This window comes from Terrapene carolina, unplaced genomic scaffold (assembly GCF_002925995.2).
Source record: "Terrapene carolina triunguis isolate 2854851 unplaced genomic scaffold, T_m_triunguis-2.0 Scaffold69, whole genome shotgun sequence".
Classification (NCBI taxonomy): Eukaryota; Metazoa; Chordata; order Testudines; family Emydidae; genus Terrapene; species Terrapene triunguis.
Window position 1 is genome coordinate 29,295,335 of NW_020664420.1, and position 18,773 is coordinate 29,314,107.

Genomic DNA, 18,773 nt, shown 5'->3' on the forward strand with positions numbered 1-18,773 from the left:
TGAAAAAACAGAGTGGAGTGACGGTCAAAGGTTCAAAATAAGGGTGCTGGATGGGGACACCGAGCAGAGAACCCCGGACAGTGCCCACTGCTCCTCAAAGGTGTCAAGGGAGTTAGCGGATGCTGCCCAGTGGAACTCTGCCTGGAGCCATGAGAACAGGGAGGAACGGAAATAGGCCCCACAGTCGCAGAGCACCCCCTCGTCCAACATCCTCCTCCTGGTATTGTAGATGGTAACTTTGGCTAGAGCCAGGAGGAGGTTGACGAGGAGGTCTCGCGACTCCGTGGGGCCACGGATAGGGTGTGCGAAAATGAACAGGTGTGGGGAAAAGTGCAGCCAGAACCTCAACAAGAGGTTCTGGAGGAGCCGGAACAGGGGCTGCAACTTGGCGCACTCGAGGTAGGCGTGCGCCAGGTTCTCCCTCACGCCGCAGAAGGGGCAGGCCTCGGGAGTAGGGGTGAACCGCGCCAGGTACATGCCCGTGCTCACGGCTCCGTGAATGAGCCGCCAACCGATGTCCCCGGCGCGATTTGGAACCGGACCGGCTGCAGGGTGTGCAGCTGGCTCGGAGTACGGGAGCGGGGAAGCCGGGGGGGCTCGCGGAACAGGGGCCCGATAAAAAGGTCCGGAGGGCCTGGGGTGAGGGGTGGGTGGGGAGCGCCCTCTCGCAGGGCCCGCCGCAGGAAGATGAGAGAAGGGGGCGACAAGGCAGCTCCCACCTCCTGGAGTACATGCAGAGGGATCGGAAGGGTGGAGAGCCCCATGTGCCGGCCGAGCACATGGGGATCCACCCAGTCCGCCTGTCATAGTCCAGGAGGTCTCCGACCCTGGTGGTTTCTGCCAGGACCAACCTCCGGCACACTGAGGGAGACTCCGCCACCTGCACACGTAGATCGGGGTTGTGTAGCAGGGGCTCCGCGAGGAGGTCCGCGCCCTCGGTGGCCACAATGGACCTGGTCGCCGAAAAAAGCTTCCAGGTCTGGAGGAGGTCCCGGTAGAAGACCGGCATCTCAGAGAGGTCTCGCGGAAGACCTCTCGGATGAAGAAAAAAGAGCTGCCGGTCATATCGGAGCCCTCGGAGGCAGCGGAGGAAGGCGTGCGCCAACGTGCTCCATGCCGGACTACCTGCACTGTAAAGGAGTCTCTGCAGGGCCTGGAGGCGGAAGACATGGACCTGGCTACGAAGACAGACCAGGCCCTGTCCTCCCTCCTCCAGGGGAAGACTCAGAACCCCTGCAGAGACCCAGTGCAGTCCTGGCCAGAAAAACTCCAGGGCTGTCCTCTGGAGCCTGGCCAGGATCCCCGGGGCCGGGCTCAGGGTGTTGAGCCAGTGCCAGAGCATGGACAGGACGAGCTGGTTCAGCACCAGCGCCCTCCCTCGCAGGGAGAGACACCAGAGCAGTCCTGTCCATCTCCGCAGCCGCTCACCCACCTTGACCTCCAAATCCTGCCAGTTCTCCAGCGAAGAAGGATGCGTGGCGGAAAGGTAAATGCCGAGATAAAGCAGCGGACCCGCGCTCCACCGGATGGCCTGGAGCGCGGATGGGAGGGAGCTCGCCTGCCACCCGTCCCCGACCACCAGGCCAGAGCTCTTGACCCAGTTGACCCAGACGGAGGAGGCCGCCGAGTAAACGGCCTGGCAGGCCTCCACCAGGTCACCCGGGTCCTGGACCACGAGGAGCACGTCGTCGGCGTACACCAACAGGACCAGCCGCAGCTCCAGCTCCCGAAGCACCAACCCCGCCATCCTCCGATGGAGGAGACAGAGGAAGGGCTCGATCACCAGAGCGTACAGCTGGCCCGAGAAGGGGCACCCCTGCCGTACTCCCTGCCCGAAGCTGACCGGCTCGGTCAGGGTTCAGTTGAGCCTGACCAGACACTCCGCCTCAGAGTACAGCACCTGGAGAAAACCCACAAACTGGGGCCTCCCTCTGACCCAGAGGGGGATGGCATGCCAAACAGAACTCTTGATTAGTCAAAAGATGTAGATATGTAGTTACTGGTCTACATCTGAGACTGCTGAGAACAGTACTGAATGGTCTAGTTCTTATTAGGTGGGACTAGGAATATTTTAGATTCAGATTACAGAGTCTCCTGATATTGCAGGAGCAGGATCATCTTTGTGGTTAAGGCACAGAATGGAAGTAGGGAGATCTAGGTTCTGTTCTGGTTTTGTCAAACACTTTCCATATGGCCTCAGGCAAGTCACTGAGGCTAAAATTTTCAGGTGTCCACTGATTTGGCTGTAATTTTGGCATGCCTAGGCACCCAGAGCCTGATTTTGGGAGGTGCTGAGTGAGTTGGACACCAAAAACTAGTGAATACTTTTGAAAGAACTATAAAATAGATTTTTAAAAAAAGCACCTAGTGCTCAAGCACTGTTATGCCATTAGTATTTATATATTTTTAAAAATTGAGATGCTCAGATGGAAGGTGCCATTTAAGTGCAAAGGAGAAAGTAGCAGATTTTCACTCCATCTTATAGAAAGGCAAACATATGAAGGCACCTTTTTTATTCATGTGCTTCTTGCTCTGGTGGCTCTAAAAGTATCTGCTGAATATTAAGTTGTTCAGTGAAAGAACAAGTTTGTAAGCTTTTCCCGATGTTAATGGAATCTGTGACAGGGAAGAACTCACCACCACGGCACCTCCTGCTGGCCATCCTGGGAATTAGCTCTCATTTTGCCAGAGCACCCTTGTCTAGTTGTGTTTTGCCCGTCGTCACTCTCACCTCCACCGCTAGGACCCATCCTCTTCTGTACACAGGCCTCCAGCGGTGTCCCAGTCGGTCCTTTCCCCTCTTCCGAGGGACTGACAGTTCTTAGTCCAATCGCTTGCCTCAGTGGCAAACTGCAGTCCTGATCCTAGATGCTCATTTCAGTGGCAATCTGCAGTCCATTCACCAGCCACTTCCCTCAGTGGCATGGGGAGGGGGGGAACCCGGGCCTGCCCGTTACTCTGGGTCCCGACCCAGGGATCCTATAGCTGGCAGCCACATACTGCGCCTCCTCCAACTCTGCCATCACCTTCCCTGGGCCACTTTCTCACAGTCCTAGCACCTTCTCCGCCTTTGTACCAGGGTCTCACTCTGGGAACTGCCAGCCTGCAGCTTTCTCCTACTCTGTTGACCCTGCCCAGAACTGCTCTGTCCATGGTACTCAAGCCTTCTAAGCAGCCAGTCGTCCTCTCTCACCCTTCAGGGAGCAACTGCCCCCTCCTCTGCTCAGCGTCCCCTTCTTATATGGGCCAGCCTGGCCCTGATTGGCTATTCCAATAAAGCTTCTCCTGACTGGCTGGCACTGTAAGCCTTTTCCTCATTGGCTGCATCCCACGCAGCCTCCCCAAGATGGCTTTAACCCCTTACCTACCCAGTGTGGGGCAGTCGCCCCATCACAGGACCCTATAGGAAATAACCTATTTTCTACACAGTTGTTGTGAATAACCAAGTGTCAGCTTGTGATCATGAGAAGCTCTTTGTGTTTTTCTAAAAGTAAAATTTATCTGATGTCTGACATCCTTTGAATGGTTTAAGCCCATACTCTAGAAAGAGATGTACCTAAAGGTTCCACGTCCCTGCGGCCCACCACTTCCTGCAGCTCCCATTGGCCAGGAACGGCGAACTGCGGCCACTGGGAGCTGTGAGGAGCCATGCCTGCGGATGGTCAATGTCAGCAAAATGTCTTGCAGCCCGCAATCAGATTACCCTGATGGGCCGCATGCAGCCTGCGGGCCACAGGTTGCCCACCACTGCAGTAGGCTGTTCGGCATGTTGAGTTTTTGAAAACAGACAAATTTGCTACAGCCACTATCTTCTTTGTCTTTTTTTCTTCCTATTGGTGTATTTGGCACTGAATAAACATCCTTGGAAATGGAAGTCCTTTGATTATCCACAGAACAGAGCCCCATGAGCAACACAAGCAGTAGCAGTGCCTTCACACTCCTCTGCTAATGTGTCTCAAACGTAACAGCAAGGGAAGCACAGTTAGGAACGATAAAATGTATTTCATGGGGTGTAGTCGTACTTTGAGAAATAGGATATTTTGTATTTGAGAGCTTTTTGGAAGCATAAATTCCCAGCAGTATGCACTTAAGGGGAGCGCTGTGTATCATTCTCTGTAATCCTCCCATGCTTCCCACAAATTTGCCAAGCTCAGAAGTAGGAAATTAGTCATTTACATCTTTTGCCTTCCACACTCATAGCTAGAATAAGGGTGCATACTCTTAATCTCCAGATATAAAAAGAGGGGTGTCATTCTAGTATGGATATGTCCAGTTTCCCCAGTACTCTGTCTGATGTATAGTACCTATCCTCCAGGCCATGAGCATCGGGTATAATAGGCCAGGGGAGGCTCTGCCTCCCCAGGTGCTGCCGCAGCCGTCGGACCCCTGGTTGCAGCGTTTGGCGGTGAAGTTTTTGCTTTATTTTGCCCCAAGCAGGTTCTGGGGAGGCTGAGGAGGCACATACCACCTCCTCAGCCATCCTGGAACCTGCAAGGGGCATATCAAAAAGCATCTTCTACATACGCTTTTCCCCTGGGTGGTGGGCGGGTTGGATCCGGGGAGGGGAGGCACAGCTGCAGCCAGCCCCGGGCTTCTCCAGGCAGGGGGAGGCTTGGCTCAGGGCTTCGACCAGCTTCAGCCAGTCCAGCCGGGGCTCCTCTGGGTGGGGCGGGGGGCAGGGGGCTTGTGGCTCTGGCTGTGGGGAGGGCAAAAGGGGAGGAGCTGGGGGCTAGCCTCCCCAGAGTGGGGCTCCACCCGCTGTCCATGCTCCAGGCTTCTGATTCTCTAGTGGAATGTCACTCTTCCAGAACTTCTATGACTCAGCCACTGTAAGAACCCATGGACTGAGAACTGGGGTCTGCAGGGTTTGATGGCAGCTCTGCTTCCTTCCAGGGGCCCAGGTATGATTGCCACCAAGAGGAATTGAGAGACTAAGCTCTTCAGGAAGTCCCATGCAAAGGGGCATGAGCAACAGCCCTCCGTGATTCCCCGATTGCCTGGCACACTGTATATAAACCAGGAAACCATTTCTGGGAGTTGTCTCAGCAATGCAGACCTCTGGTGTGCTTCTGCCTTACACCCTTCTTGCTGTTCCTTGCTGCAACTTGCCTTGATCCCTGACTCTCAACCTAGGCTTGACTCCTGATCCTGGTTTCCTGTCTCTGGCTTAAAACCATTGCTGACCCCAGTGAAAGACCCTGGCCTGGCTTGACCCCAGTTCTCACCTCATGCTCTCAATTTGGTAATGGACTCTGACTGCAGTTTTCCCCTGGCCTCAGGTTGACCTCTGACCTTCCGCCCCCACAACTGAGCAGGTCAACACATCTGTATACTTTTAAGTGGGGGTGAGGACGACAACTCTCAGGTGATAAAGTCAAGAAAGAAAATGCCTCTTCTGTGGATGTAGAATTAGTGACCATTGGGTTCAGATTTATTCCAGTTGGTATTCCTGTGATAGATGGAGCCAGATGTGATGCTTTTATTGGATTTTGTGTGGAACAGAGTACCCATGGTGAATTGACATCATACAGGCCATATCTTATGCTTTGTCAGATGGTGTTTTCAATGGTGATGGCTTGATGTTTTTGTAAACTACGTACAGTTAAAAGCTGTAAATGAGCATAAAGCTATAATTAAATAGATAAATAACATTTGATTTTCCTTTTTTGCATATGTTTACTAAGAAATCTAGTCGTTTAAGATAAGGTGGAGCCATGAAAGTGTAAAGGTTTTGTTTGTATTTATTAAAGAAATCAGGAAGATGAAAGATTATTGATGTGTGCTGTTAGTCATAATTATTGCTTTTCATCTTAACATCATTAAACATTCTCTAATTCAGTCTCATCATGACACACTTACAAACTGTTTTATAAGTATTAAAGCCAATATTTTCAAACTTACATGCCTACAGTTAGGTGCTGACATTCACATTTAGTCAAGAACCTTGTTTAATGGGAGCTGTGGGTGCTCAGCTGCTCTGAAAATCAGGCAGTTAGGTACCTGTAAGCCAGTTACATTCCCACCATGCTCCAGATCTACACATGCTATATAGGGTCCCTTTGCTGGAGTTTTGGGTCCCTTTCCTGGAGTTTTTTTTTTTAGTGATAACTTAGGCTGAAATTCATGTTCTACTAACCAGGCTTTGTGAGAAAGCAGGAGATCCTACAGGAAACCCTAGCCCCACTTGCCTCTTTAATACCCTGGTGAAGTTGACAAGGCATACATTTCAAAGTGAGTCAGCAGAATTTTCTCAGAAGCTTTGTGCAGGCCTCTGAATCCTGCTAACAGGGTGGGTCAACAGAGAGCTCTGCATCTTTAGGCAAGGTCATGGACCCAGCCATCCTACAGAAGTGTCTACATGTGGATTCAGGTGCCTAACTATAGGCACACAGGTTTGCGAGTTTTGATTAAGCTTCTTTAAATTTGCCATAAACTGTCAACATCAGGGTTTGCTGACTGTCCTTACTGTCTGAAACCACAATGTATGTATACTGTAATTTGTATTGCCAAATCCAAGCATTCAAAAATCATATCAGGCCCCCAAAATAATGTGATTGGCTTAAAACTCATCAGATTCTAAATAATCAGGGCTTAAATTCTCATAGAGTATTTCCCTAAGCCTCCCCTCCCCCAATATGCTATGAAAATTCCAGGGGGGTTGAAAATATTTACCAGAGCTCCCCTCCAGACAGCTCCAGTTGAATTTAAGCCCTGTAAATAATAATAAATGTATAACAGTGTTTTTCTTTGCTTTCTGGTGTTAGAGCCTTTAGGGCACACTCTGATCATGTTTTTCAAGAAGTGTGCCTTTTTATAAATGAAAGGTTATTACATGAGAATCAAGCTAACTCCAGGACTTGGAGCCTTAAAAGACTCAAGACTTTTGATAAAATCGTTAGAGTTGACAACACTGTGGGCACTTTGTACATAGATAGCAGAGGAAGTACAGCTCAAGACTTCTGCTCCAAAAACTCCTCTTGAACTTGAGAGAAAAGAGAATCACCATGAGCTGTGTTAGGTTTTCTATATCCTCTCTTTGGGCCATCCAATACAGGGGGAGACAATTACAAGCTTTTGAGTAGCTCTGATTCTGTCCAGTAGAGGGCACTGGTGCAAACACACATTCAGGCTGATACATTATTAAAGCACGAGCAGGATTTTTCCTTTTTCCAGTCAGTCACTTCAGTGGGAAGTTAAGAACAGGAGTAAAGATAATTATGATGTCTTACATGACCCACAAGCAAACCTGTGAATATGTACATCACTTGTGTTCTAGAATGTGGGCAGAGAGGTGTCACTGGGAGACTGATGCGAAGCATCACAGTAGTGATTATTGAAAGTCTGTTCTGCAGCAATTAGCAATCCTGTCATAGTCAAACTAGTATGTTAAAAACAACTTTTCAAACAAGTATGTTTGGAAGTCAAGAAGCCTGACAGTGTCCCTTTCAAGGTCAGGACAGTAATATCTGAAACATCTTTTGATTCCTCTGTTGAAAAAATTACTATTTGCTGAATTTATTTTACAGAAAATTTCCAGAACACTACAGTGGCACTATTGTAAACTGTAGAGTACTGAACTATTACTGTAAAATTCTATAATATTTTTATACAGGTGCTGCAAATAAACAATTTAGTTTAGACTTTCTGATGATAATACAATGGACTATGTAGCTGCTTCTTACATTCTTAACTAAAGATTTAAGATTTTGAGTCTGTCTGAATGGTCATGTAAGCCAAAATTTTCAAACCTGGGTGCCTAAAAGATAGGTTCCTAAATCTATAATTAGGCTTATAAATAAAAGTGCCCTGATTTTCAGAGGTGCTGATTTTCTGTAGCTCCCATTTATTCAGTTGTCTAAATGTGGATTTATGAGCCTAATTTTAGGGACCCCTCTTTGAAAACATAGGCCCCCGTCACCTGTAGTATTGTATTGTATGAACACTGTGCTGCATTAACATTGTGTCCAAAATTCTATTACTGCATATAGAAAAAGAGACTGAAAGGGAACAAAAGGAAGAGACACTTTGTCAAAAGTATTTACCAAGTGGGTGAGAGACATTGTGATAATGAAAGGGGTAGTGGCAAAATGCTTTGGGTAAGAATCTACCTATTACAAAAGACTGGGACCTTTCCACATCCAATGGGTTTCTTCGGATCTAAAATAGATTAAGATTATGGCACAAGATGACAAAAGCAAGGATTGCAAAATTAAGGAGTGAATATACCCGTGTTCTATGCTGCATAGTTACACACCAAAAAAACCACTTAAATTGCTTCCTTATCTTCCCCTCTCATATATAGAAACATATAGCACTTTTCTCCTGATTAATTTCTGTATTTTTATGGTAGTGTGCTATCACATTATTAACATTCTGTGAATATAGATTTTTTTTTTTTTTTTGGTACTATATTCAGAAATTGACCTGGTCCTTTTGATGGGGTTTCTTTTTATTTTTTTTTATTTTTTTGGTTTGTTTTTTGTTGATACTGATCACAGTGATATACCATACCTGATGTACCATCTCCCTGACACTGTAAGTTTTTTGCCATTATCTTTTGCAGAGGGAATTATTACCATGGATACCAGCATCATAAGAAAGACTTAGGGCCTCTGTGAACTTGTCCTTGAATTCATTGATATCTATTGCCGAGGAGTCCAATAAAATATAAATGCCTTTGATTTATAAAGTACAAAAGACCATAAAAATCCTTTTTATTTTGATTTACAGATGGCATCTGCTCAAGATTCCAGATATGGCCAGAAAGACACGTCTGACCAGAACTTTGATTACATGTTCAAATTGCTCATAATTGGTAATAGCAGTGTCGGGAAAACCTCCTTTTTGTTCCGTTATGCTGACGATTCCTTTACATCTGCATTCGTAAGCACGGTCGGGATCGATTTCAAAGTCAAAACGGTTTTCAAAAATGAAAAGAGGATTAAACTACAGATTTGGGTAAGCTGAAAAACACATGTCCTCTGAATGTTGTGTGTGGTCGTGACACAATATACAGCTATTGTTCTACTTCAGGGTATGCTTTTTTCCATGTTCTCTGATCAGGGCCGGCTCCAGGCACCAGCGCAGCAAGCAGGTGCCTGGGGCAGCCAACGGAAAGGGGCGGCAATTCAGCGGCGGGTCTCTGGGTCCCTCTCGGAGGGAAGGACCCACCGCCGAATTGCCGCCGAAGTGCCACCAATCGCAGCTTCCCCCGCCGCTTGGGGCGGCAAAAACACTGGACCTGGCCCTGTCTCTGATGTAGATTATTTCTAGTACTCTGTATTAATATGTATGGCACAGTACTGAAAAGCACTCCGTCAGATTTATTAAGGGCTAACTCCCACTATAATCTAAACCTAAATACCTTTACAAATCTGGCCCTAGAGCTCTTTTCTGCATTATCCAATTGTCTAATATATTAAAACGTGTGGTTATTTTTTTGCTCAAATGCAGCAGAATTCACATTCTGTAGTAGATCCCCTGAGAAATACAACAGGAGACATTCATGGCATATTCACATGTGTACAAATGGACTACCTTAGATGTACAGTAAATACTGAGGACTGTCCTGAAATACCAGTAAAGGTCTGTCTCCTTCCCACAAAATGAAGGAAATTCTGAATCCAGGAGCTACAGTAGAGGGTCTAAGGAAAGACTTTTCCTTCCACTTACATGGCTGGAAAGGAGCAAACATGTGGGAAAACAGTGGGAGCTTGCAGAAACCCTTCTGTGTAGATGGGGCTGTGCAGTTCAGGAATGGGAGGAAGCATGTCAGAAACAGGGAAGTCTGATGCCAGGGGACAGGTGTTCTCTGTGGCAAGCTTCTCTCCGACCCCCAAGGATATTCCAGTGGATATTTATGTGGAAGTTGCTCATGCTCATAGTAACATTAAGTCCTGCTCCAACCCCTTTGCAGAGATTGGCATAGCCTAAACAGAGGAGACAATGTTAGCAGAGCTCCTAAGGAATCCATATTGCCAAGGCTGGGAAAAAAGGGCTGGACATCCCATTAGCATTAATGCTTCCTTTCCATGTAGTTCCCAGTGATCTGAGGAGTTTAAAACCTTGCCCCAGGTCTCCTCCATGAACCCTCCCTAGTAAGTCAAGCCCTACTGAGAAGAACATTGAGGCCTTGTCTATACAAGAAAAATGCCTCGTGTTAGAACACATTTACTAACATGATATTAAACTTGATTTCACCTTTAGGATGGACAAGGACAAGTCATGTTTAAAATCATTTTGGATGATCATCACTAACCCTGCAGTGCCCCAGGATTAACTATGACCTGACCAGCTAACACATTTTTGACATCATTGTAGATAAAGTGTATTAATAGGTTTTCTAACATGATGAATATCCCTGGGTAGATATGATATATAAAGCCACCCATTGTTCTGTGGTCCCCCTGAGACAGGGCCGCATCATCTTTGTCTCTTAATTTCCTTGCTTTTATCAATTTAGGTCATATCCTTAACATGATTATAACATACAATGCTGACATTAGTTAATTGCTTGCAGTGCATGCTCTTTCACAGTAATGACATGGCAAGCTCACAGCAGCACCTTTGGAAACTATGGTGATTACATGGTAATTCATGTTGACACCACTTCATTATCTGCTGATAATGGAGAAGTAAAATTGCATTTCTATTATAGTCTTTATACAGTTCTCCTTCATTTTTTTTTTTAAATCACAAAGTGGCCTCTACAATAGATTTAATTGGTCATGTCTCTCCTAGCAAAAGCAGCAACATTCGTTTACAACTTATAGTAATGTGTATAGTTTGACACCAACATATTTCTCATCATACTTCTTCAGTGTAGACTATGAATATATACTTGGTTTAAAGGAGTTTATTAATCTAAATGAGCTACAAAGTGACATACAGAAGCTGGCTTTTGGAGATGCACTCTAGCCACCTAGAATAATCCTCCTGTTCTATCGAAACAGGCACCTCCATTGTTGTGGTGGTTTGCATTACAGTATCCGCTGAAGGCCACTGTACTGAGATAGGGGCCACCATTGTCCTAAGCACTCGGTGAATACACCCTATCAGACAGCCCCTGCTCCAAAAGCTTGTAATCTAAATGGACAAGCCACACAAAGAGTGGGAGAGGAAACAGAGGGGAAATGACATGTCCAAGGTCACATAGTGGCAGAGCCATAGAACTTAGATCTTCTGATGCCAACTCTAGGGCTCTCTTCACTAGACCATGCTGCCTCTCATCATTTGGTTGTATGAAACTTTTAATGCTGTATCTTACTGCACATTGAACCAATATAGTGTCTGCTATTTTAGATTTCGTGTTTTGCAGTATATCATTTGTGTTGCCCTTAGGTATGCTAGAGTAAAACTGTATGGCTGTTGAATCCCTGAAGCCCTCATATATAATATCTCCCAGGAAACTATTCCAGGGAGCAAGATTTTAAACAAATGGATTATTTTTACCTCCTCTCATAAAGTGTATTGACAGCCATACTATTCTTGGTATGCAGTATCTAGATATGTAGCATCATACTGTATTGTACTTTGTTACTTTTATTTGACTACAGAATGTCTTTTTGAAATGAATGGTATTCCTGCACCGTTCAGTTTCAAACGGCATTTTAGTAACGTTGTGTTGACTACATGAAGCACGGAGTTGGGTGAATCAGAGCAAAAATGATCAGATGTTATTTCTAGGGAGATATATGCATTGGCCTGCAATGCTCCCTTGAACATCAGTGGCAAAACACTGTGACTTTAACATATATGAAATCAAAGTGTGCTGGCAAATCTCACTTATTTTGACCAACCAAACCAAATTGGAAACTAAAAGCAATTTTTAAGTATCAGTTCTGAACAATGAGATGGAGACTAAAATGCTTTGCAATGAGTAGCATATGGAGTCCCACTATGCTGTTCTTGTGGGGAACTAAAATGTTATACAGGTCACTAGAGCCACCAAAGTCCCTTCTTGGAGTCCCCTTCAACTACCTGAAAGGGGGTCCCAAAGAGGATGGCTCTAGACTGTTCTCAGTGGTAGCAGATGACAGAACAAGGAGTAATGGTCTCCAGTTGCACTGGGGGAGATTTAGGTTGGATATTAGGAAAAACTTTTTCACTGGGAGGGTGGTGAAGCACTGGAATGGGTTACCTAGGGAGATGGTCTAGACAGTATTCTGTCCTGCCATGCGGGCAGGGGACTGGACTCGATGACCTCTCGAGGTCCCTTCCAGTCCTAGAATCTATGAATCTATGGTGGAATCTTCTTCCTTAGAGATTTTTAAGGTCAGGCTTGACAAAGCCCTGGCTGTGATGATTTAGTTGGGGACTGGCCCTGCTTTGAGCAGGGGGTTGTACTAGATGACCTCCTGTGGTCCCTTCCAACCCTGATATTCTATTATGTCATTTGTCCCATATGTTCTCATTTACTATGCTTTAACCATTCATTTTGACATGTTTAGGCCTTAGTTCCTTAAGCTACTTACACATGTGCCTAACTTTAAGCATGTTAGAAGTCCCATTGCAATCAATGAAACTAGAACATTGACTTGATGTCAGTGGGACTATTCACATGTGTGACTACTTTGCTGAACAGTGGCCATATCGGAGCCTAATTGTCTTTCCTATATTCCATCAATGTTTTCTGGTGCCAGTAGGTTTGTATGCCTCTCTTTTACCCAACCTCTCAGTGCTCAGAATCCTTTTTAACGAACCTAGTCCTCAATGTTCTAAATGAAATAGACTGTAAATTTCCAGCTATAAAAAAAAAAAAAACACAGAAAACACCAACTTACATTAAACTAGAGTTAAAATCTCAAGTGCATATCAGTAACTCGGTGGTAAAATCCATAAAATAATGCTGTAGTCAATAAACAAAACACATAAACAAATTAACAAAAAAACTATTAATAATCGAGAAACTCATTTGAAGCTTCTGGGACAAATTTATTTCTTGTGCTAAGACATGGCAAAAAAGCAGAAGAAATTTTTTAAGGGTATGATTGACACTTAGAAAAAAAGCCCTTTCTTATCAAAGCATGAATAACACTTAGGAAAAAAATAAGTCCCCTTTCTTACAAACATCTGATGCAAGCCACCTCACATTTGGTAAAAACAAATTGTCCTCTGGCTAGATTCTGCCCTGTGTATGGCTGGTCTGTGCTGGGTGCAAGGCAGCAGGTTTATGGTGCTTACAATTCCTGCTCAGCCACAAATCCCAAAAGGAGCCGATGTAACCCCATCAGTGGGCAGTGCTGATTGATGAAGAACATGAACATGATGGCCAGAGGATATATTCATCCAGTGCCTCACCTGGGCAGCTGTAGCATGTGCTGCTACTATGAGACCCTAGTCATAACTTAAAGCAGCCCTCTGTTTGATGGAATCATTGTGGGAGGGCAGCAGTGCCATCACAACTTGCCTTTGCTGTGGGTGAATCTCCTCTGGGGCCCAGCTGCCCCTGCTACTGCAGTGAATCTAAATCAGTGGGACTACTAGCTTGAATAAGGCTTGTAGGATTGGGCCTTTTGGACATACTGTCATGCTATTCCGAGGCATTGTCCTGATCTCCTCCATCTAAGTGCAAGTCACATAAGGGTCTTTCATTTTGGCATACTGTATTTCTCAGTGATATTTGTGTTCATGAATCATTATTTTTCCAAGCTGTTTTTGTAGAGCGTGTTTGAGATGTTTGGGGGTTTCAACAACAGATGCTAAGAATTCACACAGGGAAGGAAAGCCCATTAGCTTGCACATTGCATGCTAATAAGATATCCCTAAACAGATAAATATTATGCTTTTATGTTACACAGAGAACTGTCATTATAATCTCGAGGGAATATTTCATCCAAATGTAGCATGGGGGACTTCAGTAACTTCCAAAAATCATCTCTTTCATTTAATTAAGACAGACATCCTCATTTTCCTTTATCTTCCACCGGCCTGTTCCAGACTCTGCCCCTTACCCCCCTTCTTTTATTTTATTTCTATTACAGTAGCACCTGGAACACTAATCAAACTCAGGGTCCCACTGTGCTAGGGCCTCTACAGACAAATAACAAAGAAGTTAGTCCTTCCCTGAGGGTACTCACCATTGACATGTCAGAGAGGAGGCAATAGGTGGGAAAGAGAGACAGTTGGATGGGGGGTGGGTGAGAAGATGAGGTAACAAATGAACAGTTTATCAGTAAAATAGAAGCTTCAGCTCGCCATTCAACACCACATGGTACCGATTAACAGGCATCCTGGCGGAGGTAGGTGTAAGTATGCATTTAAAAGAGGATATGGTGGGGGATGGGAGGTTTTATCCATGCATGGGGTCGGCAAGGGAGAAAGAACAGAGAGGTTTGAGGGAGAAGAGGACAAGCAGGTGATCAGAGCTGATACCATTAGCTAAGCAAATGTGGGAGTATGCATATGCTAAATTTTCCTTTTGACAACAAGTAATCCGTGCAAATCTGGCTCTGTGCAAATCACACTGAAGAAGGGATTATGGGTGTGTCCCTGCAATCCTGGTAGAGACAAAACAGAAGTCTGTACAGTTTGCCTGTGCAAGAAATGCCAGATTGGGCCCTGTTTTGGGGGTAAAGTATACACAAATCCACTATCCACAGGCGACATGTTTCCAAGAACACAAGGCTAGTGTTTTATGTGTGTAAATCCAGGGCCTGATCCTGCCAGGTGATGAGCGATCCTTGGTGAGATGCAGAACACTCTCAGCTTGTGAGGAGTTTAGTGGGAAGAGAGCATACTTGGCACCTGGCAGGAGAACCGTAGCATCTTTCAAAGTCTGCACCTACATAGGATACACAAATTATCTGTCTGCATTTAAGAATGATTCTGGCTATTCCAATATTTGTGTTGCTTTAAAATCTCTTTATTAGAATAAAATACCTATGTCCTTAACATTCCATACATCTTTGCTAAGGCTAGCACTAGAAGAAATGGTTTCAGCATTAGAATAGTTATAGCTTTTGTTGCTGAAACTGCCTTTTGTAGTGTAATGTTAATACTGTTTACATTTTCCTGACATTTCTTCTCTCTCACTATCAACTTTTCCTGAGATTGAGAGACACATTGACTCTCCTGATGTGCAAAATGGCAAGACATGTAAAGCTACTTGGTTGTCTAAAGTCTATTGGAAGACAAGCTTCAGAATGTTAATATTTCTGCTTTATGTAGTTATAAAGAGCATGGTTATTGTTGTTTGTTTCTTTTCAGAACTTTCCATTCCTCCTGCTTTACCTTCAGAATATTCTTATTTGGGTGGATACATACTGAAACTTCTGATTGTCTTCCAGCTGGACCATCCGTTACTCCAGCTGAAGTTGTGTTGTTAGGCAGTTGTGTGGCTTCAGGGATTGGTAGTAGGTACAGACCCTCTCAGCTTTAGGATGCTGGTTTAAATCAGCTCAGGCTAGTAGTAATCAATAGTTGTGTCCACTGGATGGCTAGTTTGGTGGTCTCAATCCAGTCAACGTGTGTCCACACTGCAAACACCAGCTTCCACAACTGGTACTGAAGCCCTAATCTTGCAAACACTTATGCACATGCTTAACTTTAATTGTGTAAGCAGGCCACTGATTTTGTTAGTGCTAGCCACGTGCTTAAAGTTAAGCATATGCATAAGCATTTGCAGGATTGTGGCCAAAGACACTTTGGAGAGTGTGAGGAAGCTTCTGCTGCTACTATTCTGTAGAGAAACATCAAGCCAGCAGCTTTCACAAGTACTAAATCCCACTTCTTGTCCATATTCATTAGTGTTTTAATGGATTTTGAGATTTTTGTGTGGAAGAAATTTTCCTTATCTGCTGCGTAGTCCTAGATGCATCATGTGTGTTCCAGCTCTCCTGTGATCACATCATGCTATGTATCATAGCTGTACTTCTTATACTCCATGATAGAGCCCTTCATCATCAACAAAGGGACAAGTCTGTATTCTGAGGCAAGGACTAATGTGAAATAGAAGGCAGTGCTTAGCATAACTAAACATCTCATTAAGGAGCAGAGACATATGTCATCTTAAACTTGCTGTTTAAGTGAAAGTGTCCTGTGGGTTCTTCAATAGAAACTTTACTAATTTAAGGCATAACCTGGTCATAAATGTAGGTATAGGTGCCGACTCTGTGGGTGCTCTGGGGCTCGAGCACCCACGGGGGAAAAAATAGTGGGTACTTAGCACCCACCGGCAGCCTCAGTGTCTGATCAGCTCTTCCCTCTCCCACTCAGTGCTTCCTGTCCACCGGCGGGCCCCGCCAAACAGCACCTCCCCCCCTCTCCCAGTGCCTCCTGCCCACCATGATCAGCTGTTCAGTGGCAAACAAGAGGCGCTGGCTGGGAGCAGGTGGAGCAAGGGTGGGACGTGCTTGGGGGAAGGGGCGTGAAGGGGTGGGGCAGGAGCGGGAAGAGATGGGTGGGGTGGGGCCTTGGGGGAAGGGGTGGAGTGGGGGCGAGGCCTGGGGCAGAGTGGGGGTTGAGCACCCCCAAGGAAAGTGGAAAGTCGGCGGTTCTGAATGTAGAGCTAAAAGGGTCCTTGCTGCAGTATGACTCAGCCAGATTTCCTCACTGGATTTCTGGGAATCAGGGATAGCTCTGCCAGACTTTTAGGGGATGTCTACACTGTAATTAAAAACCTGCAGCTGGCCCGTGCCAATTGGCTTAGGCTCAGGGGCTGTTTAATTGCAGTGTAGCTGTTCGGGCTTGGGCTGGAGCCTGGGCTCTAGGACCCTGCGAGGTGGGAGGGTCCCACGGTTCAGGCTGGAGCCTGAACATCTACAGCAGGGGTAGGCAACCTATGGCACGCGTGCCGAAGGCGGCATGCGAGCTGATTTTCAGTGGCACTCACACTGCCCGAGTCCTGGCCACCGGTCCGGGGAGGCTCTGCATTTTAATTTAATTTTAAATGAAGCTTCTTAAACATTTTAAAAACCTTATTTACTTTACATACAATAATAGTTTAGTTATATATTATAGACTTATAGAAAGAGACCTTCTAAAAACGTTAAAATGTATTACTGGCACGCGAAACTTTAAATTAGAGTGAATAAATGAAGACTCGGCTCACCACTTCTGAAAGGTTGCCGACCCCTGATCTACAGCACAATTAAACAGACCCTTGGCCTGAGCACCACAAGCCCAAGTCAGCAGGGACAGGTCAGCTCCAGGTGTCTAATTGCAGTGTAGACATATCCTAAGAGAGACTAGCTGTGTATGACTCCTGTTCAACCTGCCCCAGCTTTGCCATGACCCCACCCTCGATCTACACCCCTTTGGGGAAGTCAATGGAAGAACCATTATATACCACGAACTCTGCCCCCAGCAACTTTCTAGCTTGACCCTATTCATGTACACAAGAATCGGGAGAACACTGCACGAGCTCTTTGAAAAAATGTGGCAGCAAGAAAGTGTATCCAGAGCTTAATATGAATAGAAATATTGTAATTAGTTTGTAATATTTCAGCAAGGTAATTGAAGTATATTTAAGATACCTGTACTGCTGCAATGAATGGATCATCTGCAAAGGGAAGGAAAACCCATAGCTATATGCTAGTAAGATTTGTGGTGCACACTAGAACAGAGCATTTCTCTCTCATTATATATGTAGAGAACTATTTGAAGGATCATTTCCTCTGGGTATTGTTTGGCATAGAGGCTTCTTCGGTTCTCAGTTTAAAAATTAAGGTCCAGAACTTTGGGTGGGGTGAATATTCACAGAGCACGAGTCAGGGTGGTGTGTAAGTGTTGTTTAGAGCTGTCCTTCGCTTTCTGGTGCAGCTGTGTGAAACCATCCTCCCTGTGCTGTGTCAGAGCATTTTGAGGTCACCTTTAAACGAAACTGGGCTGAAAGGGGCATAAGTGAACATAACCACAAGCCAGGATTAGTTTGGCATAAGAGCACCCCCTTTTATCTAACCATGCCCCCTTTTCTCTAGTATTCTAACAGGCCAGTGTGCATGGTCTATGAGCCCCTATAAGAGCTCTGTGCCACTTCAGGATAATCCTTACACTAGCTGATCCTCCACGGGCCAGGCATTTAGCTTTTATGAACCCAAGTACAATGAAGGACTATTGCAAAGCAGCCATACTCTAGATTTAGCTCTGTATCTAGACCAGTACATCTCCTTATTGATTAGTGGTTACGTAAGAAATATCAGTGAAAATATAAGGTTTGTGAGCACTGCACCTGTTCCTAATAAAGAATTGTTTATTGCCTGTTTCTGTGCAAGAGAAGGATAATTTGCATTGGCTTGACTGCTCTGAATAATAATATTGTGCCATTTTACCAATCCAGCAATAAAGGCAAGTAAATAGAAAGGCAGGGATGACTTGCTTTTTAACCCAATACAATAGTTATTGTATTTGCTGCTTGTTAGCACCTTTTTGATTTTTCTCCATAGTTTCTGGCTAGACTGAACTTGTTATAATTTTATTTGTTTCTCAGGGCATGTCTACACTATAAACTTAAATTGACCTATGTTATGTTTCCTGTTAGGGCCATGCATTAGGAGCTCATTAAATCCTGAATGAAGTAAAGGCTTCAAACAACAGCCAGCAGCAGAAGCAAAGAAGTGTATCATAGTCCTGCTACTGCTGAATATGGGGTGGGCAGCCTGTCACCACCTCGGAGATATTTCTGAAGGATGAGAGGTAGATTGGGGTCAACTTGTTAGCCTCATGAAGAGAGAGGCTGGGGGCAGGATCCACCCACTCACTTCCTAACCATGCAGCAAGTGGGATACAGGTTAGGTGGGATATAGGTCAGTCAGATGTCATCAAGTAAGGGAAGA

At 45.3% G+C, this 18,773-nt stretch overlaps 1 protein-coding gene across 1 annotated transcript in view; it reads left to right on the forward strand.

Annotated features, from left to right (window-relative positions):
- The first annotated feature begins 7,658 nt into the window (after window positions 1–7,658).
- Window positions 7,659–18,773, forward strand: part of RAB3C (RAB3C, member RAS oncogene family) — a 189,620-nt gene continuing 178,505 nt past the window's right edge. The window contains exons 1-2 of the mRNA XM_024217679.2: window positions 7,659–7,684; window positions 8,730–8,958. Coding sequence (XP_024073447.1) covers window positions 7,659–7,684; window positions 8,730–8,958 — 255 coding nt within the window. The remainder of the gene's footprint in view (window positions 7,685–8,729; window positions 8,959–18,773) is intronic.